General features: G+C 43.5%; 1 protein-coding gene across 4 annotated transcripts in view; it reads left to right on the top strand.

Moving 5' to 3' along the window:
- The window catches only part of apba1a (amyloid beta (A4) precursor protein-binding, family A, member 1a), a 119,896-nt gene extending 102,470 nt beyond the window's left edge, over positions 1-17,426 (top strand). For 3 of the 4 annotated variants that reach the window (XM_069723612.1, XM_069723609.1, XM_069723611.1), the window contains 11 exons: positions 6,693-6,791; positions 6,892-6,931; positions 10,413-10,558; positions 11,912-11,944; positions 12,692-12,778; positions 13,949-14,134; positions 14,259-14,438; positions 14,953-15,165; positions 16,145-16,264; positions 16,378-16,518; positions 16,879-17,425. In XM_069723612.1, the coding sequence (XP_069579713.1) occupies positions 6,693-6,791; positions 6,892-6,931; positions 10,413-10,558; positions 11,912-11,944; positions 12,692-12,778; positions 13,949-14,134; positions 14,259-14,438; positions 14,953-15,165; positions 16,145-16,264; positions 16,378-16,518; positions 16,879-16,950 (1,317 nt within the window). In that variant the 3' untranslated portion in view covers positions 16,951-17,425. Of the gene's footprint in view, positions 1-6,692; positions 6,792-6,891; positions 6,932-10,412; positions 10,559-11,911; positions 11,945-12,691; positions 12,779-13,948; positions 14,135-14,258; positions 14,439-14,952; positions 15,166-16,144; positions 16,265-16,377; positions 16,519-16,878 lie in introns of all 4 variants that reach the window. The other variant, XM_069723613.1, reaches the window with a different exon arrangement.
- Positions 17,427-23,018: the final 5,592 nt, after the last annotated feature.

Raw genomic sequence — 23,018 nt, 5'->3', positions numbered from 1 at the left:
GATTCAATGTCGCCCGCTCTGGCCCCGGGAAGACATCTGACTCTGGCCCCGGGAAGACATCTGACTCTGTCCCCGGGAAGACATCTGACTCTGGCCGTTGGTTTGGCTAACTTCACGTTCCGCAAAATAGAGTCTCCAATAACCAATTTACGGATCGTGGACTTTAAAGTCTTATTCAGACGCTCCATAAGCCCGTCAGTCTGTGGGTGATAAACACTAGTCCGAATAGACTTAATGCCCAGGAAACTAAAGTTCTCTCAGTGTTCGTGACATGAAGTGGGTGCCCTGCTCAGTCAGAATCTCTTTCGGGGTTCAAATGGGACCTCCATCAAGGGTTGTGGATGTAAAGGCGCCCTCGGAATGGCCGGCTGGTTTACCAGCTGACACTCCGGGCAAGATGCACACCAACGGCGCACATCCCCCGGATGCCCGGCCAGTAAAACCGGGCCATTATCCGGTCCAGAGTTTTATCATATCCCATGTGGCCAGCCATCGGGTTATAGTGAGCCGCCTGGAAAATCATTTCCCGACGGCTTTTCAGCACCAACAACTGGGTGTTTTCTTGACCTGTTTGAGTGTCACGACTCACTCTATACAGTCTGTCCCTAATCAATGAAAAGTGTGGATATGACTGTGCTGCGTCAGGGCGCACAGCTGACCATCAATTCTTATCACTCGGTCAAAGGCGAAGCGTAGAGTATCGTCCCGAGACTGCTCAAGTGGAAAATCCTCCATGGAGTGTAATTCGGGAACCGGTGGAGTCTCCCCAGGAGTCTCTGCTGGTTCCCCCTCCCTCTCTGCAGTGTCGGACAACCTCGCGTCACCGCTGAGCACAGCACACATCCCGCATGTCCCTGCCGGTCGTGAACGCACCCCCGTACACTGCCCCATTAATTTATGAAACCCGGGCCAATCTGTCCCCAAGATTAGGGGGTGCGTAAGGCGGGAGCTAACCGCAACCTTTACGCGATGTTTTTTCCCCAGGTATCTAATTTCCACTGACACTATGGGATACTTGTGAACATCCCCATGCACACACCTAATCTTCACCCACAATGCCTCCACCAACGGCCCGGGCCAAACCAGGCTCTGGTGAATCATCGACTGTATACAGCCCAAATCCACCATTGCCTGATGTACACCCCCCTGGATCCTTACTGGAACGCAGTATGTCGCCCTTGGACCGGGGGAGGGTGTTGGAGGGCCGGTGACCCAGATCACCTGGCCTATTTCCAGGAGTGGACACTCCTTCCGGCAGTGCCCGGGCCACCCACACCTCCAACATTCCTGTCCTGGTATCTGAGGAGTCCCCTGTAAGTTGGGAAGGGTGCCAGCAGCTGCAGGGACCTGTGGAGACACAACTGGAGGGAGAGGGTCAGACTGTGAAGATGGTAGTGGCCGAGCCCGGAGCTGCAGTTGTGACCTTCTCTGAGGAGCGGGAGCCGGCCAGGCTGGAGCTATCAGGCGCCCGCTGCCTTCCTGACCGCTGGAGTGGACAGTGAGGCAGTTCTCCACCAAACTGATGGCGGTCGCCAGTGACGCGGGCCGGTGGCAACGTACCCACGCTGACGTGTTGACTGGCAGCCCCTCCACAAACTGTTCCACCACCACCTTCTCCAGCAAGGCCTGCTCCCCCACCGAGCTCCCCGGCTGCAACCACCTGGCCGCGGTGTCCCTTAGCCGCTGGGCATGGGTGAAGGGCCGGTCCTCGGGCTCCAGCCTGGCCTCGCGGAACCTCCGTCGATGCTCCTCTGGTGACAGGCCTAGCCGGTCCAGGATGGACTTTTTCACGTCAGCGTAGATGTTTCTAGCTGCCGGTGGAAGCTCCAAGGCTGCTGTTTGTTTCTCCCCCTCCAGGAGAGGCAAGAGCCGGACCGCCCACTCCTCCATCAGCCAGCCATGCGCCTCCGCCACTGCCTCGAGCATGTCAAGGAATGACTGTGCATCATCGGCTCTAGGGTTTTGGATCGGCTCTAGGGTTTTGGATCGGCTCTAGGGTTTTGGATCAGCTGCAGGGTTTTGGATCAGCTCTAGGGTTTTGGATCGGCTGCAGGGTTTTGGATCGGCTCTAGGGTTTTGGATCGGCTGCAGGGTTTTGGATCGGCTCTAGGGTTTTGATCCTGATAATGAGGAGCTCCAACGGTCCATCCTGGAGGGATTAGATACACAGACTGGTTCTGATCATCACTCTGAGACAGGGCGGTCCTGGTTCTGGTGATACTGAGCAGGTGACAGAAGGACTTTAACTAATTAAAACTACAGTTCTTCACCTTGTATCTTTATTAGGATGAACCTGTGTCACATTCTGTGGCTCCTATGATCATAGCTGAAGATATCACAGTAAACAGTATCATCACAATATTCATCAAACCTTTCTGCAATACGTCGATAGGAAATATAATAAAATGAAGCACCTCATTCAGATTCAGTGGAACCTGAGTAGCAGTATGAAGCAGAATAAAGGTGGTGAAGGCAAGATGCATCTATCATTACTACAGCGGCTGACCTGGTTTAAGGTTCTGATGTTCTGATTAACTTTTAGCTGTGAAGTTTATTTTAATATAAAGTCAGCTGACAGAATTAAATATAAAGAAATTAATGACAGCAGCTTTGTTGTAAAATCATCTGTACAGACGGGAATGAGACAACAGCTTCACATATTGTCAGCTAGTGTCCCCACAAAGCACAAACGTGTGTGTGTGTGAGGGTTGTGTGTGAGGGTTGTGTGTCAACTCAACAATGAGCTTCTGTTTGAATTATTAACTGAATGAAGTCATCTGAACAGATCAGAGGGGTTAATATTTAGGGATTAGGGTTGGGTTAGGGTTAGAGTTAGGGTAAGGTTAGGTTTAGGGTTAGGGAGTGTGGGTTTAGGATTAGGGAGTTAGGTTTAGGGTTTGGGTTAGGGGTTAATATTTAGGGATTCGGGTTGGGTTAGGGTTAGGGCTGTCTCTGTCTGTGAGCTGTATGGATCATATTCATGATCATATCTGTGGATTTGAATAGAAGCATGTTGTTCTGCTTTGCTGTCGCATCTCCTCTTATGATTTATTCAGCGGGTCAGAAACAGAAAGGCTGAGACAGGTTGAATAATTCAGTGAGGATCCAGTAACACGGCCGGTTAACCTGTTTACATCAGAACAGATCAGAACATACATGTAGTTTTAAACTTCACTTTAGATTCATGTGTCCACATCGATTGAATGTGACGACTGCAGATGAAATCTGTGGACCAGCGAGCTGATTGACAGGCTGTCGGCCCCTCGATGAACGCTGAGTGACAACTGATCAGTCAGGTGACGCTGCTGTTGTATTTAAGCCTCTGACACGTCAGCTCAGCTCGTCTGTGTGAGCTGAGCTGCGTCAGGATGGAGAACTTCTGGATGTACCAGGTAGAGAAGCTGGAGGAGCAGCAGGGCGAGCAGGAACAGGCTGAGCAGCCGGGGGAGGACGAGGTGAGGATGGGTGGAGGAGAGGTTGGACGAGAGCTTTGACTTATTTATAATATTAGTTCCCTCTTCACAGCTGATTAACATCATCATGGTGGAGGCTGACTGTCGTTCCATAAATTAGCGCCCAAACTATCGAAAATAAAAGCTTTTTATAGACAGAATAGAAGATTTCAGCATGTTGTGTAATATTATACAGTATTATTCCTATATTACTTAAACTTATAGCTCTTTAATCTTCTAAAGAGTGGGTTGGGTTAGGGTTAGGGTTTTACACAAGTGGGGTTATTTAAACTAACAATTCAACTAATTTGTTTTGCACGATTTGCAATTCTAATCTAAAAAGTCACGAGAAAGTGAAAGTGTTAAATACAAAGTTAATAAAGTAAAAAGTATAACATTTCTTTATTTCTAATAAAAGAGCATATATAATCAAAATACTCAAGTAAATGCAAGCACCTCAAAAACATGCGTAAATATACTCATTGACATTGTAGCATGATGTCAATTTAATTGGTGAGGGATTAAATTTGCTCTGATTGTTAGAAGGGGCACCAGTCCAATATTGGAGAAATTATCCATTCAAATTGATATAAATGGTCATGAGAGCCCCTTTTAGCTTGATTTGATTCGAACTATATATAAAAGAAATCCCTTATTTCACAAAAAAATGTCCCCTCTGGGATTAATAAAGTAACTACCTAACCTAACCTAACTCCACCATGAACAAATTAAAGATGAAATAGATCCACAGAACATAGATCACGTTTCAAACGATGATGTCATTCTACCTAATTAATTTGATAGAGAGAAAAGGGGGCGAGATCGAGTGTCCAAGAGTGAGAGAGAGAGAGAGAGGGAAGAACTGGCAGAGTGGACAATGTCCACATCTCTAACATCAGGTTATAGTTAGGTGACACAGAACACTTTCTATCAATATCATACTGTTAGCAGAATAATATCATTACAGCAATGGATAGAATTAAAACTCACAAAGTCCATCTTTTGTTTTTACTATAGTTTGTGAGTTTTTTGGTGACATTTGACCACCAGAGGGCGACGTGGCTCCTTGGAGGGTCAGTGGTGGGACCATCTTGAGTCTGGAGAGTTTCCCCATTGGGATGTGTGTATTGCAACAGTTGGAACCAGAAGGGGTTTAAAAGGGGGTCATGTGGTGTTATGGGGTCACCGGGCAGCTTGATGGGTCCTTCTCAGATGTGCTGTCTGGTATTCAGGAGGAATGAATCAATGCATGTCGGCTACAACATGTTGAAGTCCAGAACACCAGCTCTCAATGTTTTAAGAAGTAATTCTGCTGCTAACTTTTTATTTTGGAAGTAAATTTGATCAAACACTTCCTGGGAAGGTTTATGTTGCTGGAACCTGATTGGACAGGAGAGATGAGGTCTTTGCACACCTGGATACATTCAGGTGTTTGTATCAAACTAACACAGGTTTACATTTATTGCATTGCAAAAGGAGGAAAACAAACATTGCTGGAACAAGTTCATCTTTTGTGTGTGCTGTTCTATTTATGGGGGAAACAGAAACTTTGTTCAGTTGATCAACTTCTAACATGTTTGACCTGTGACATGAACAGTCTGCTAGTTTTTAGTGACACATTCAGATCTGATAATGTGCTGTCATGTAGGGCAGAAAAAGGTGTCATCAACAGACTACCAGTACTGTAATTAAATACCTTATGATATGGTTTAATTACCACCATGATTAATTAAAACCCAACTCAAGCAGCGTCTGACTATCATCCAGTCCAGAGTTTTTTTATTGAAGTCGGTGTGAGGACAGAATCAGGTTTCTGTTGTCCATCATCAGAGAGATGAGGACTCTGTTAATGAAGCTGGTGGCGTTTGGATGGACTGCTAGAGTTTGTCTTCATTATTTGTTCTTTATTACAGATTATTTCTTAAACTCCTGACTTGTATCAGCTGATGAGAAGCATGTTGAGCCTCATCGATGAGCTTCTTTCTTTTCACATCTAACATCCAACTGGCCGTTGATTGTTGATCCGTTGATTCACCGTCTGCTCGCTGCTTCGCTGTTAAATCACTGCTCATCGTTGTAGTCGACTTATTTTCTAACGCTGTTCCTCTCTTTCATTTCATTTTGAAGGAGTTTGACGGTTGAGTCGTCCCTGCATGTTTGGACAGTTTGTACTGTGGCAGCTCCTTTCACAGCAACATGTTCTTCTTCTCTGATGTTGTTGACTGTCCGTTTTGGAACAGCTTTCAGGGGTGCTGCCCCCTGTGGTGTCGACCAACCCGACCTGCCGCAGGGTCAGTCAGTTCAACAACCTTTAATCAACAGGTGACGAAGTTAAACACAAATGAGAAAATACTTGCAGGCTGGTGGAGTTCAATGAAATGTCAAATTTACTGCATGAGAGAGATGCAGCAAATCTGACAGTTGGTTTCCATGGAAACCGCCTCCAAAAACTCCCCTTTTTTATCCAGAACTTCTCCGTGATTTACATGGACCTTTTCACAGGGCCGTATGCATCTTTGACCTGCAGTTATTTTTAGACACAAAATGTTGCTGAATATGGATAATAAAATCTAAATGTGCATTTTTCTAATCTCACATTATTTTCCAGGATTTAGAGACATAATGCAGACATGAGATCAGAGACCTTTTTGTTCAGGACTCGTGAGACCTAAGATGAAAGAATAAATGCTTTATGTCTTCCTTATGAGTGCATTTCATACTTTGATCCTATTTTGAATCTTTAAAGTTTGATCACACCTTTAAACTGATCACTGACCGAGAATTTTACACCACACAGCATCTGGCAGCGGTTGTGTATGACAACCGGGGACGGTCCAATACACGGGAATAAGGAATAATAAGGGAATAAGGAATAAGACAATAGGCGCAAAAACTATTATTTTTAATTTCTTTAATGAGTCTTCTAAAATAATGACCCGTTCTTACTTTATAGCATTTCTGTGGGCAGTGATTAGCTCTGAGGTGGGCGAGGCCCAGACCACCTCACCAGGACACCTCCAACGTACCAGCAGCCTCCACCAACGTAACGCTGACTGTTTCTATATCAGGTATCATGTGGAAATCGGTGTCTTCCATTCAAACTTGTTCAGACGAATGAAGAAAAGTCAGAAATGCAACGAAACCAGCCGGTTGGAGCTGTGAAGTCCCGTCCGTGTGCTGCGTGAGTTGAACCGGTTCTTAGTTGACGGTTAAAGTCGTGTCCTGGTTGTGTCTCTGCAGTCTCCCGGCTCCGGATCACCGTCTCCTCCAGGAGCAGAGTCCTCCAGCAGACATCTGCTGCAGGACGACAGCTTCGAGTCGTCCCCCTCCAGTAAAGAGGTGACATCCACGTTTCTCATATTCTCTGATCACCGTCTCATTTTCACTTCTGCATCAAGTTTAAAATAAATATGAACCGTCTCATCTCTTCTGTTCTCAGTCCAGGAGGAGCCTCGCGTCCTTCCCCACATACGTAGAAGGTGAGATTCATTTTACACTTCTTCACTTACAGAAGTCCATTATTAAAATTAGTAAAACATTGCAAGGGGGGATTTAAATTTTGATTTCATAACAAGGGCCTACTCGTTAACTCAGCAGAATAATACATTTCATTTATCTGATGCTTTTATCCAAAGCGACTTACAATAAGTTAATTTCAACCATCAGGGTACAAATTCAGAACAACAAGGAGCCAAACTACAAAGTTCTATCAGTAAGTTCCATATTAAGATACTGAAGTTCTACTATTCAAGGTAAAGGAGGAGGAGGAGGAGGAGGAGGAGGAGGTGTGTTTTTAGTTTGTGGTGGAACATGTTCAGACTTTCTGCTGTTCTGATGTCGTTGGGGAGCTCATTCTACCATTTAGGAGCCAGGACAGAGGAGGAGGAGCAGAGTGAGCGGGCTGGGGTGTAAGGTTGGACCATGTCCTGGATGTAGAGGAGGAGGAGGAGGAGGAGGGGGAGTGAACAGGTTGGGATGTAAGGTTGGACCATGTCCTGGATGTAGAGGAGGAGGAGGAGGAGGAGTGAATAGGTTGGGATGTAAGGTTGGACCATGTCCTGAATGTAGAGGAGGAGGAGGAGGAGGAGGAGGAGGAGGAGGAGGAGTGAACAGGTTGGGATGTAAGGTTGGACCATGTCCTGGATGTAGAGGAGGAGGAGGAGGAGGAGGAGTGAACAGGTTGGGATGTAAGGTTGGACCATGTCCTGGATGTAGAGGAGGAGGAGGAGGAGGAGTGAATAGGTTGGGGTGTAAGGTTGGACCATGTCCTGGGTGTAGAGGAGGAGGAGGAGGAGGAGGAGTGAACAGGTTGGGATGTAAGGTTGGACCATGTCCTGGATGTAGAGGAGGAGGAAGAAGGAGAAGGAGGAGGAGTGAACAGGTTGGGATGTAAGGTTGGACCATGTCCTGGATGTAGAGGAGGAGGAGGAGGAGAAGGAGGAGGAGGAGGAGAAGGAGGAGTGAACAGGCTACCATGTCCTGGATGTAGAGGAGGAGGAGGAGGAGGAGGAGGAGTGAACAGGCTACCATGTCCTGGATGTAGAGGAGGAGGAGGAGGAGAAGGAGGAGTGAACAGGCTACCATGTCCTGGATGTAGAGGAGGAGGAGGAGGAGGAGGAGAAGGAGGAGTGAACAGGCTACCATATCCTGGATGTAGAGGAGGAGGAGGAGAAGGAGGAGTGAACAGGCTACCATGTCCTGGATGTAGAATGGACCTGGTATGAAAGTACCAATGTTTGGAAACGGATGCGGGCGGCTACTGGTAACCAGTGACTGCACCCCAGGCCTGTCAATCAAAGAGCTCCGTGGTACCCTCGTGGTCCTCAGTGGTACTACAGATGGAGTCTGTTGGAGCCCCTGGTGGTCCTCAGTGGTACTACACGTTCAGGCTCTTCCATATTGTTTGTCTGAGCTCAGGTCTCAACAACATCCTCAAAAACATGCTGAAAATGATGCAGTTAAAATATTTAAGTTCTGTTAACATTTTAAATTCAAGGAACATTTTATATAAATCCTTTTTAATTCAGATTTTAAAGCATTATAACTTAGTTAACACGAAATTTACAGGAACATTATTTCAGTAGATGAATATAATTAAATTGTTCTTTAGACATGAGGGTAAAGTGTTTTACAGCTTGTAGGTAGGTAGGTAGGTAGGTAGGTATATACTTTATTCATCCCCGAGGGGAAATTTTTTCGCCACAGCAGCACACATACAGGAGCAATAATAGAAACAATAGAATAAAATAATGATAGAATTGAATAATATAATAGAAAAGCAATAAAATATAATATAAAATATAAAATGCACAGTACATACAGTATATATACAGTACATTAAATATCTATATATATTATATACAACAAACCAATAAACACAGTCAACATATATATATATATATATATATATATATATATATATATATATATATATATATATATATATATATATATATACATACAGTACAGTATATATCTATATATATAAAATATACATATAATATACAAGCAACCAAGAAACACAGTCAACAGTGTTATTGTACTGTGATGGATTTTGCCAGAGGTGAGTTATTGTAAAGTCTTATGGCAGTGGGCAGGAATGATCTCCTGTATCAGGAATGATCTACTGTATCTGGAATGATCTCCTGTATCAGGAATGATCTCCTGTATCAGGAATGATCTACTGTATCTGGAATGATCTCCTGTATCTGGAATGATCTCCTGTATCAGGAATGATCTACTGTATCTGGAATGATCTCCTGTATCAGGAATGATCTCCTGTATCTGGAATGATCTCCTGTATCTGGAATGATCTCCTGTATCTGGAATGATCTCCTGTATCTGGAATGATCTCCTGTATCTGGAATGATCTCCTGTATCAGGAATGATCTCCTGTATCAGGAATCATCTCCTGTATCAGGAATGATCTCCTGTATCAGGAATGATCTCCTGTATCAGGAATGATCTCATGTATCTGGAATGATCTCCTGTATCTGGAATGATCTCCTGTATCTGGAATGATCTCCTGTATCTGGAATGATCTCCTGTATCTGGAATGATCTCCTGTATCTGGAATGATCTCCTGTATCAGGAATGATCTCCTGTATCTGGAATGATCTCCTGTATCAGGAATGATCTCCTGTATCAGGAATGATCTCCTGTATCAGGAATCATCTCCTGTATCAGGAATGATCTCCTGTATCAGGAATGATCTCCTGTATCAGGAATGATCTCATGTATCTGGAATGATCTCCTGTATCTGGAATGATCTCCTGTATCTGGAATGATCTCCTGTATCTGGAATGATCTCCTGTATCAGGAATGATCTCCTGTATCAGGAATGATCTCCTGTATCAGGAATCATCTCCTGTATCAGGAATGATCTCCTGTATCAGGAATGATCTCCTGTATCTGGAATGATCTCCTGTATCTGGAATGATCTCCTGTATCTGTCCTTGTGACAGCGGAGTAGTAGTCAATTGTCAGTTAAATTATGGGATGGTTCGCTGCTGGCTGGCAGAGCTCAGGTATAAATTCAGCTTCATATGTCATAAGTCAGTGACATGTTTGTGTCCGCTGAACAAAATATTAAAAAGAAGAAACAAAAATTAAATGCAGGACACTTCAAAATATCATTTATAAAACGTACGTATGTATACTATTTCTATTGTTTATTTCCCCAACCTATGATTTATTGTCTCCAGTTTGTGGATTGCATCCTTTTATTAGTGTGTTTGTGGTTTCAGATCATGTTTGGTGAAGTTATTCTGTTTAAGAGCAGCTGAAGTCGTAACTCACAGTGTGAAATATCTCGTCAGATGTTTTCCATGTACATTGTGTTACAGTTAAACAGCTCATGGCTATAATTCATTGTTAATATAAATATTGATGACTATATTGATCCCATGGTGGGAGGAGCCTTGTGTCATGTGGTGACCCGAACCCGTCTCCCCGCTCCAGTACCGGGACCGTGTGACCCGGAGGACCTGATCGATGGGATCATCTTTGCAGCCAACTACCTGGGCTCCACCCAGCTGCTGTCGGACAAAACGCCGTCCAAGAACATCCGCATGATGCAGGCGCAGGAGGCCGTGGGCCGCATCAAGGTGAACACCGAAGGACGCTTCATGTTCACGCTACTACGTTAAAAAATTTCCCCTCGGGGATTAATAAAGTATATACCTACCTACCTACTTCAGAGACACAAATTCACATCTTCCATCTTCTTCATTTTTAAGAGCATAATTTCACATTTCTTTCTCATTTTCCATCACAACTGATTGAGTCTTGTTCTGTTCCAACCTGACTTCTCCACATGTGTACAAATACATCTCAAAAATACACAAGTACATAAACACGTGAACACGTATAGAAACCAGATGAAAGTATGTATTTTAATTCTCCGTCAGGTAGAAATGTATTTTAATTCTCCGTCTGGTAGAAATGTATTTTAATTCTCCGTCAGGTAGAAATGTATTTTAATTCTCCGTCAGGTAGAAATGTATTTTAATTCTCCGTCTGGTAGAAATGTATTTTAATTCTCCGTCTGGTAGAAATGTATTTTAATTCTCCGTCAGGTAGAAATGTATTTTAATTCTCTGTCTGGTAGAAATGTATTTTAATTCTCCGTCTGGTAGAAATGTATTTTAATTCTCCGTCAGGTAGAAATGTATTTTAATTCTCCGTCTGGTAGAAATGTATTTTAATTCTCCATCTGGTAGAAATGTATTTTAATTCTCCGTCAGGTAGAAATGTATTTTAATTCTCCGTCTGGTAGAAATGTATTTTAATTCTCCGTCAGGTAGAAATGTATTTTAATTCTCCGTCAGGTAGAAATGTATTTTAATTCTCTGTCTGGTAGAAATGTATTTTAATTCTCCGTCAGGTAGAAATGTATTTTAATTCTCCGTCAGGTAGAAATGTATTTTAATTCTCCGTCTGGTAGAAATGTATTTTAATTCTCCGTCTGGTAGAAATGTATTTTAATTCTCCGTCTGGTAGAAATGTATTTTAATTCTCCGTCAGGTAGAAATGTATTTTAATTCTCCGTCAGGTAGAAATGTATTTTAATTCTCCGTCAGGTAGAAATGTATTTTAATTCTCCGAAATGTATTTTAATTCTCCGTCTGGTAGAAATGTATTTTAATTCTCCGTCTGGTAGAAATGTATTTTAATTCTCCGTCTGGTAGAAATGTATTTTAATTCTCCGTCAGGTAGAAATGTATTTCACGTCTGTAAATGTCTGGACACTCCGGTTTGTAATTCATAACCTGAACCGTCAGACTCAGCGGTTTTTTCAAACTGTCACATTACACTTCTTCCTGTAAACATCACACATGAAGACCTCAGTGTGACATCATCACAGCCCACATGCAGGTTATTATATGACATCATCCAGGTGTACCCCCCCCCCCACCTCTAACATGACTCTCCTGTCTGCTTTGTTCCATGTTGGACAGACGGCCCAGAAATTAGCCCAGAACAGGAAGAAGGTGCAGTACTGACAAATGTGTCCTCCATCTGTCTGTCTGCCTCATTGTGTTTCTGTCTGTTTGTCTCTTTGTGTCTCTGTCTGTCCGTCCGTCCTTTATTCCCTCCTCCGGGTCTCCAGCCATCTTTTTCATTCCATAGCAGATGTTCTGCTCCCGCCATAATTTGTAATATAAACATGTTGTTAAACTGGACAGCTTCCTGTCATGTGATCATGTGTTCACCTGATCATGTGTTCACCTGATCATGTGTTCACCTGATCACCTGGTCACGTGATCACCTGGTCACGTGATCATGATCCTCACTATGATGACATACAGCAGTTAGCGTCAGCACTATTTCTACGTTTCAAACCAACCATGAAGTCGTTTGATTCCCAGTAAAGCTGCTGACTGTCTTCAAGAACATCTTCTCTGATTGGGTTGAAGCTCTTCAATCATTTCACATCTTCAACAAAGACACAACATGTGTTCACGTCCCCGCTGAACATGTTCCAAACATGCTGCAGACGTGTAACATGTAGAAACTGGATCAGATGCACTTCAAACAGGAACAGATCATTTTAAATACACACGTGTTCATCAGACAACATACATGTTTCACAAGGTGTTAAAGTACATGTTAAATGTTGCTTCATCTTGTATGACTGTTTAACATGTGTGTGTGTGTGTGTGTGTGTGTGTGTGTGTGTGTGTGTGTGTGTGTGTGTGTGTGTGTGTGTGTGTGTGTGCGTGTGTGTGTGTGTATAGGCCCCTGATGGAGAACCTCAGCCCATGACGGAGGTGGATCTCTTCATCTCCACCCAGAGAATCAAAGTTCTCAACGCCGACTCGCAGGTAAACATTCAGACTTAATCCAGCGACCCGTCAAAACATCCTGAACATCACAGCTGGTTCTGGTTCTGGTTCTGGTTCCCGTGGGACCAGAGGCAGCATCAGGCCCTGTTTCTGGTTCAGGTTCAAGTTCTGGTTCTGGTTCTGGTTCAGGTTCAGGTTCTGGTCCTGGTTCTGGTTCTGGTTCAGGTTCTGGTGTAGGTTCTGGTGTAGGTTCTGGTTCAAGTTCAGGTTCAGGTTCTGGTGGGACCAGAGGCAGCATCAGGTCCTGGTTCTGTTTCTGGTTCAGGTTCTGGTCCTGGTTCGAGTTCAGGTTCTGGTGTAGGTTCTGGTTCTGGTTCTGGTTCAAGTTCAGGTTCTGGTGGGACCAGGGGCAGCATCAGGTCCTGGTTCTGTTTCTGGTTCTGGTTCTGGTTCTGGTTCAGGTTCAGGTTCTGGTTCTGGTTTAGGTTCTGGTTCTGGTGGGACCAGAGGCAGCATCAGGTCCTGGTTCTGTTTCTGGTTAAGGTTCTGGTCCTGGTTCGAGTTCAGGTTCTGGTGTAGGTTCTGGTTCTGGTTCTGGTTCAAGTTCAGGTTCTGGTGGGACCAGGGGCAGCATCAGGTCCTGGTTCTGTTTCTGTTTCTGGTTCAGGTTCAGGTTCTGGTTCTGGTTCTGGTTTAGGTTCTGGTTCTGGTGGGACCAGAGGCAGCATCAGGTTCTGTTAGGTAGGTAGTATTTACTTTATTCATCCCCAAGGGGACATTTTTTTGCTCCAGCAGCATACAGGAAAGCAGTAGATAATAATAGAATAATAAAAAACAATAAAATAACAGCAACAAATATTAAATATAAAAATGCACATATAAATATATATATATATATACACATATGTATATATATATATATATATATATATATATATATATATATATATATTTAAACAAACAAGAAACACAGACAACAGTGTTATTGTTGTTGGCAGCTCATGTTGGGGTTTCAGACTTGATCAAATGATCCTTTAATGCAGTGGTTTGATTTTGACCCACACGTGTTTGAAACGGCGTCTGCAGGTGAAGGTGGATTTATTAAAGCTTTATTTAAATCAGTGATGTCGGGAGATTAGAACTGAATAAACACACAAACAACAACAAACACCTTTAAACTGTTTAATGAGGACGGTTGTGGTTCTCCAGGACACCATGATGGACCACCCTCTGCGGACCATCTCCTACATCGCTGACATCGGCAACATTGTGGTTCTGATGGCCCGGCGCCGGATGCCCCGACCGGACTCCCAGGAGAACGTGGAGGCCTCGGATCCGGGTCAGGACAGCAAGCGGCAGTACAAGATGATCTGCCACGTGTTTGAGTCGGAGGATGTGAGTCCAGCAGCAGATTCAGAGGAATCAACATGAAATCTCTCAGTCGAATGAAACGTGCCGATTCCGATCATGTAGAAGATGACGGAGTATTTCAGAGGTTCTGCGTGTGCCGTGTCTCCAGGCCCAGCTGATCGCCCAGTCCATCGGACAGGCCTTCAGCGTGGCCTACCAGGAGTTCTTACGGGCCAACGGCATCAACCCGGAGGACCTGAGCCAGAAGGAGTACAGCGACCTGCTCAACACTCAGGACATGTACAACGACGACCTCGTCCACTTCTCCAAGTCGGAGAACTGCAAAGATGTGAGTGGCTTTCAAATCACGTCGTCCTGCTTCGTCAAATCTAATCTGATCAAGTTAATACCAAACATGTCGGAGCGTTTCTCTGAGATCTCGTTGTGCAGTCATGATAATAAATACTCCTACTAATAAATAACATCGGCCGCTGAGCCGTCACACCTCGAAGCACCGGAACAAGAAACACACATCGTCTTTCATTAAAAAACATATTCGTAAATAAGAGAACGAACAAAGCCACGCTGCAGTAATATCACAATAAAAAGTCCATCATACAATATCAATTACGAGATGAGAAAATGGAGAAAATTATATTTATTTATAATAAATCCGCCTTTTTAAAAATGCATATAAAATTAGTTTTATTATTCAAACAAAGATGTCTGTCTGCTGACCTGTTGAATCTGTATTTTTGAATCTTTATCATATTTATGTGGAACATGCAGCGTTCAACAAAGTGGATATTAACTGAACGTGTGTTTTGTGTTCTTTCCCTCTCGGTTGCCCGCGGTAACCTCAGGTGTTCATTGACAAAGGTAAGGGGGAGATTCTGGGCGTGGTCATTGTGGAGAGTGGGTGGGGCTCCATCCTGCCCACCGTCATAATCGCCAACATGATGCATGCTGGGCCGGCGGAGAGGTCCGGCAGGCTGAACATCGGAGACCAGATCATGTCCATCAACGGGACCAGTCTGGTGGGACTGCCGCTGTCCACCTGCCAGAGCATCATCAAGGTACCGGTCCTGAAGACCTTTTATTTTGAAAGGGACAGTGAGAGGCAGACAGGAAATGTTGAAGAGAGCAGGCAACGAATGGTCCACCCGACCAGAACCAGAACCAGAACTCCGTCCCAACCACTGAGCTGTCCATAACCCAGACAGGAGTTTGAATGACAGATACGATTATAAAGGACGAACGAACGTTTCACCTCCTTAACAAAACACAATTCAACTTTAGACAAAGAGCTCGTTTATGAAATATCAAAACACTTCATATAAAAACAAACTAAAAACATAAATAAAATCTAAAATCAGAACAAATGTTGACGTCTGAAAGTCCAGCTGATCGTTCTGAGGGGAACTGGATTTAAAGGCAAAACATTTTATTTGGATTTTGTACTGTTTATGACGTTAAAGAATTAATTGTAACTATTCAGGACATTTTTTAAAAGCGTCCTCACTTTACTTTCAGGGTGTGAAATAATCTGAATATTTAACTGAATGTTTCAGAGTTTACTGGCTGCAGGTTCAAGTGTCGATTTAATCAGACTGGATGAACTTCAGCACTGATGTCAAAACCTCAAATTATTTACAGTGTCCGTTATTGATAATCTACGTTTAATGTGGATTTATTGTTGTTTGTTGCTTCTTGAATACATCCCATGTTTCACAGTTCTTTCTTTCTGGCATGTTTTGATCCATGTTGTCTATTATTGGTTCACTCTGCCCCCTGGTGGCGACCCAGTTAGTTAACTCTGTTCTGCTGCTTCCAAGCTTCGTTACTATCAGTCATGAATGGATTTCTGTGCTCAGTTTGGACGTTATGATGCTTAAATACTGCTGATATGTCTACTAAGCTTTGAGTAGTGTCGGTTATTATGGCTTAAATTTATTTTAGCAAGTATCCTTCAGTCCTGTAGCTCCGCCCCTCTCATCCATGACTCAGTGGAGGTTTCTGACTGCAGCTCTGGATCTCCTGCTTTCTTTCATGTAGGGTCTGAAGAACCAGTCTCGGATCAAGCTGAACATCGTGAGATGTCCCCCGGTGACCACCGTCCTCATCAGACGGCCGGACCTCCGCTACCAGCTGGGCTTCAGTGTCCAGAACGGCATTGTGGGTAGAACTCTTATTCTGCTCTTTGTTAAATTGCATTTATAATTATATTAAATTCATAGAAAAACAAATCTGATTTGTCACTTTGAATAACTGATGCATCTCTTTAACAGATCTGTAGCCTTATGCGCGGCGGCATCGCTGAAAGGGGCGGGGTCAGAGTGGGTCACCGCATCATCGAGATCAACGGCCAGAGCGTGGTGGCCACGCCCCACGAGAAGATCGTCCACATCCTGTCCAACGCTGTTGGAGAGGTGAGACGTCACTCTGACTGCGTGAAGGATATATATATATATATATATATATATATATATATATATATATATATATATATATATATATATATATATTTTTATAGCATGAATTTTTCTATCCAGCATTTAAAGCTGGTGCCAGCATGCAGTTATATCACATTTATCCATAAAATACAATCTATATTTTTGTATGATTTGATTTCATATGAACAACCCTCATTAGATTTGGTGACGATAGAGATGAACAGAGGACGTCATGTTTGTGTCTCTTGTCCTTCATATGTGATGATGATGAAAGATGATGTTACTGCAGCTGCAGAGTCACATATTCCCTTTAATAATTGTGTTTGTGTGTCTCAGATTCACATGAAAACGATGCCTGCAGCCATGTACCGCCTGTTGACGGCCCAGGAGCAGCCTGTTTACATCTAACGAGCCTGGCCCGGCCTGGCCCGGCCCGGTGCTTCTCTGAGCAGCTGGTGGATTGTAGTGAGTTGTTGGTACCATCGTTCTGCTCCTCAGAACCAGACCTTAATTCTGCATCTGTCTTCACGGAAAGACTCTTTCTCTACTGCAGTGAACTGGAGGACGTTTACAGCCGGCGGGCTTTCAGTGGTTCTGACGTGGTTCTCTGGTTTGAAAGTAAAAAGTTTGGAGTCACCTGAACTGAATGTCTTCACAGTTCATCTCTGGTGATTACGACAGTTCGTTAAGAGCTCGTTCTGATGAGCTGCAGCCTGCAGGTCCAGCTCTGATCCGCTTTCTGCCACGCTGCTATCTCCCCACCCACCCACCCATCCATCCCATCCACCCATCCATCCCATCCATCCCACCCATCCACCCATCCATCCATCCATCCATCCCATCCATCCATCCATCATCCATCCATCCATCCATCCATCCATCCATCCATCCATCCATCCATCCATCCATCCACCCACCCACCCATCCATCCATCCATCCATCCATCCACCCACCCACCCACCCATCCATCCATCCCACCCACCCACCCATCCATCCATCCATCCATCCCATCCATCCATCCATCATCCATCCATCATCCATCCATCCATCCATCCATCCATCCATCCATCCATCCATCCATCCATCCACCCACCCACCCATCCATCCATCCATCCATCCATCCATCCATCCATCCACCCACCCACCCATCCATCCATCCATCCCACCCACCCACCCCGCCTTCGTCCTGTCACATTTCCCACCAAATCACTTCTATTAGAAATCGTTTTTTATCTGGTGTTGTAGCTGCATTTTATGTGACAGAGCCTGTTTTCTCTGAGGTCTTGGTGATGAACACATAATGACCCACTCGTCACTTTCCACACATTTTGCCGTGTTGCTGAGTCGATGCTGCAGCTCACGTTTGCACAGTCGTCCATCTTTATTGTAGCCGCTGTGTTTCCGGTCCGGGTGCTGGATCTCTGTTGTCTGTACGGCACCAGCAGTAGCACCACTCACGTCATAACATCAGACCAACCAGTGTATCAGTTGCCCTTAAATTTAGAAAGATAACTCTGCCTGAAGTGTCACACACAACCACAACCACAACCACAACTCCAGGTTTTCTGTAGAAAATCAGCTCAGATTGATGAAATATTTTGTCCTGGTTGGAGGACTGGAGGAGTTTGAGATCCCGGCATGGTGGACTGTCCTGAAGTGTGTCCTTAATTCAGGGTTTCAGGAGGCTGTGCACTTCCCACACCAAACTCTGCTCGTAGCAAACACGCACACGCATGTAACTTCTCACGTGATGTCTGGAGACGTGATCACCTCGCTGCTGCTCTTCATAACACAACTACTTCCGTATTTATGATACACATTAATAATCCCTTCAGTTATGATACACATTAATAATCCCTTCAGTTATGATACACATTAATAATCCCTTCAGTTATTGGTGTCACTGTTGCTGTAAACTCAGTTCTGACTTGCAGATTTATTAAATGAACCTTTGAATCTGGGAAAACATCTGTAAATCTGGAAGTATGAGCAGCTGTTGTCGTCTGATGAATTCATGTGAAGGATAATCGTGAATTTATCAAAGCAGGTAAACATGGAGGCCGTGTTGAGTTTCACAGACGAGCAGCTTCACTCGGAGTCGATGGTGTTTCACATTCAGGCTCCAGACTCCATTCACAGGAACCATCAGACAGACAGACAGACAGACAGACAGACAGACAGACAGACAGACACCAAATACCTCCTCCATCCACCAACATGTAGCACCATGAAAGAACCAAATCTGTGAATGTTTGTATTATTAATGTTAATAATTCAGTCATAAAAGATAGTGGGAAGGAGGGACATATTTGATCAGGATTAATATGGAGGATGAAAACACTGCAGATATTAAACAGCTCCAACATCCTTTTTTTTTGTTCCAGCAATATTACCTGGTTCAACTCGTATCACAAGTGCAATGATTTTAGTTTTCATTTCGTTCACACACTTGAAACATGATTCTTGTTCTTATTTGAATGTTTTGGGGTGATTTCATAATATTGTGTATTTATACACTAAAATAACACTATATGGTAGCTTGTTTGTCAAATTTGTATGGTGCTTATAATAAGATATAAAATATATTAAGATATAAGATAACAATGTGGCTGTACCCTTAAACGTTATTCTAGAGTTACTATATGTTTGATCCAATTTATTATAAAAGACACATTCTTTACTCGACTGCTGACCATTTTTAAAAGGCATGTTTTGATATTTTTCATCTTCAACAAAATCGACTTTTAACCTGAAACTTGGTTAAATAATCCAGTTTCTACGAGATGACTTTTGGACTGTGGGGAAATCTAAAAGCTAAAGTGTAAATCTGGAGGTTGTGCTGTGGAAATGGTCAGCAGGCCGGTGGAGAAAAGGTCCCGAGCTTAAACCTGAAGCTGGAAGTGACTCTAAATGCTGTGGATATTCTTCATTTCCTACAGTTTTCATGTGAAATTGTTTTGAACAGAAAAATGCTGCAATCACATGAGACAAGGAAGCAGCATCAGAGTCAGCAGGTTGGTGCTGTTGGTGGAGAGGATGTGAGGAGGACATGCTTTAATGTGCACCACTGGGCAAAAGTTTTCAGGCACTAAATTATAGAAATACTGGCAGGACTAGTTTTTGTCCCCTTGGAACAGGTGAAGTGTGTCTCTGCTGAGTGAGTTGTCCTCTGTGTCCTCGGTCCTCCTGACCGACTCCATGATGTGACCTCAGGACTCTGTGGGTTCAAACCATCTTCGTCCTCTTGAGACTAAAGACTGCCGACAACTTTTGCACAGTTTGAAGTCCCGTTTTAAACTGTGTAGTTTTACTGGAGGAGCTTCTCCTCCTCGTCGTGTAGCAGGAGGTGGAGGAGCTTCTCCTCCTTGTCGTGTAGCAGGAGGTGGAGAAGTTGTGCTGACGGGGTCCCGTCTGACGCTACTTGTGATTACTCTACGTGTACTCTAACCACAGTGCAGTACATGTGGAAATGGTTTTTAAATACTGCTGCTCGCTGCTCAGCATCATGGAAACGGGCGATCTGATTGGCTGAACTGACAGAGCTTGTCAGATATAAATCAGTTATTCTCAAGTGATTTGTTTGTCAACTTCTTTATTTGCAAGTGAAATTTCACTTCATTTCCATTGAAGGATCAGAATCTTCGTCTCAACTTGTTGAACTTGAGGTGACGACATCTTTACGTCCTCCACAGTAAAACTAAACCAGAGCACAGCTGGAACACCTGCTCTCTGCAGGATGATGGTCAGTCCAGTCAGCAGGGATGTGTTGTTGTCATGACTACACTCATGTTTCAGCCGATAAACACCTCAATGGACCAACATTTTCTATTATTTTGTGAATGTTTCGAAGCCTCTTTTCTGTCATGTATCTGAAGTCCCTCCTTCTCATGCTGTTTCTCTGGGAATGTACCTGCTTCATCAGCTCAGCTTAAACAAGCCTTTCTTTTCCTGTTGGATGTCGTGAACAGGACTCATGCTCATCTTTTTACACCCTATTTTTAACCTAAATGGCCCCATGTCACCCCCTGCACCCCCACCCCACCCCCCACCACCACCTTCGACCCCCTGTTTATTCCTTATGTCTGTCCTCATCTAAGAAGCTCATCTTGGCCTTACTACAACTACGACTGGACGTTTTATGATGTTCCAACTGAACTGAAGAGGAACAGAAGCAACTGGACTTTTAACACGATCTTCTCCGGAGTCGTGTTATTACGATGTACTGTTCTTTCTTCTCGTGTGTGTGTGGTGTGTAATTACAACCAATGTACTCCATATTCAAACGACAGCTGGATATACTGTAAAAATACACATATAAGCAAACTATATAGAAACTATGTAAAGATATATACTTCTCTCGGTTGTTTTGTGTGTTTGGGTCGACCTGAAGGCGAACCTCAGTCAGTAGAAAGGTTCTTTTAAGGTGAGAGGAATGTAGGAAACTGATTGTGTGAAATGACCTTCATGTACATTATATATACAGACAGAGCACAAGATGTGTGTGACATGTTCCCTCACTGCTGTGTCAGGGATTACAGGCTGGCTAAAGGTGGCTAAACTAATCAAGGAGACTAGCACTTGAACCTGGTGGCAGGTAGGGCCGGCAGAAAGTATTTATAATGCACTCATTTTGAATGTAACTGAAACATCGACTCAATGTGTCTGAACCTTAAAAAAACAGATAAAATGCCGTTTCTGCAGGCAGCCGCAGTGCTTATTTATTTGCTAGCTTTTCTTTTCTTTTCTTTTTTGCGATGTTCTTGCTGCTGAGCTACATTTCTGTACCACAGCCAGAATGTTTGTAACAGTAATTCCAACATTAAAGGACTTGCAGAAGGACTTTGGCTCACAATGTGGATTTACAAATGAGAAGTTTGACATTTTGGATGACATACTACAGTAGTATGTTGCTGCAGTGGTGTAGTGGTTAGCACTGTCGCCTCTCTGGGTTCGGTCCGGCCGGGTGAAAAAAAAAATCATACTATAATGTGTTTTTCATGCTTTTTGGACATAAGGGTTCCCCATTATGTTTTTTTATTGCTCTTCGGATGTAAGGGCATAGGGGCCTAAGGATCAGAGGGGGGCGGAGCATCTGTTAACAGAACCAGGATCAGAGGTGGGCGGAGCATCTGCCCGAACCAGTTGGGGTGAGAGGAGAGCAGAGAGAGAAAAGGACAGCATAGAGATAGAAGAGAAGAACTGTTGGTGGAGACGACAATCACAGAGCAGAGACATGCAGCTCCATGACGGGACATCTGGAAAAGAAAGAACAGAAACTACACGAGTGAAGGAACTGAATGGAGACAACAGATAATAAGAAGAAACTATGGGAGAGAAGAAGATGAAGCTAATGAGATGTGATGGTGAGATATGAGTTATAGAGAGTGAAAGAGTGAGAGGAAAGAACCCCACTGCATCATGGGAAGTCCCCCAGCAGCCTCGGTTTATAATAGCAGAACTGCAGGATGGTTCAGGTTCACCTGAGCAGCTCAACTAGAAACTTTACCAAAAAGGAAAGTTTTGAGTCGAACCCTAAAACTAGAGAGAGTTTCTGCTCCTGAACAAAACCTGGGAGCCTGAAAACTGAAACTCTGATTTACATACTGCTGATGGAAACTCTGGGAACCACAAGCAGGCTGAGATCTGTCAGGATGATTTGGTTCTATAAGATCTGTCAGGATGATTTGGTTCTATTAGATCTGTCAGGATGATGTGGTTCAATAAGATCTCTGTCAGGATGATGTGGTTCTATAAGATCTGTCAGGATGATGTGGTTCTATAAGATCTGTCAGGATGATGTGGTTCTATTAGATCTGTCAGGATGATGTGGTTCAATAAGATCTCTGTCAGGATGATGTGGTTCTATAAGATCTGTCTGGATGATGTGGTTCTATTAGATCTGTCAGGATGATGTGGTTCTATAAGATCTGTCAGGATGATGTGGTTCTATTAGATCTGTCAGGATGATGTGGTTCAATAAGATCTCTGTCAGGATGATGTGGTTCTATAAGATCTGTCAGGATGATGTGGTTCTATAAGATCTATCAGGATAATGTGGTTCTATAAGATCTGTCAGGATGATGTGGTTCTATAAGATCTGTCAGGATAATGTCAGGATGACAGGAAGCTGAAGAAGAGAAGCTAAAACAGGAGAAATATGATCTCTAAATCCTGTCAGTACTCTTGATGCAGCATTTTGGATCAACTTCAGGTTTTTGATGAGTAATTTGGACGACCGTTCTGTCCGAAGAGGCATGAAAAACATACTATAGTATGACTTTGTTTTCATATTTTAGACCACATACTAAAATATGACATTTTTAGGATATTTTGGACGACATGCTATAACTTTAGATATAGTCTTCATAAATCATCAGTGGGACATTTAATGTCACTCTAGTTTAAAGTTAAGGAAATCATTAAAATGTCAAGAATCATATCTTACCAATGATAAATGAAGATGTAAACATCAGAAT

This window comes from Brachyistius frenatus, unplaced genomic scaffold, assembly GCF_029030835.1.
Source record: "Brachyistius frenatus isolate BFR_SWC_R1_liver_20210118 unplaced genomic scaffold, ASM2903083v1 Contig_338, whole genome shotgun sequence".
Classification (NCBI taxonomy): Eukaryota; Metazoa; Chordata; class Actinopteri; family Embiotocidae; genus Brachyistius; species Brachyistius frenatus.
This window is presented reverse-complemented; position numbering and strand designations above follow the sequence as displayed.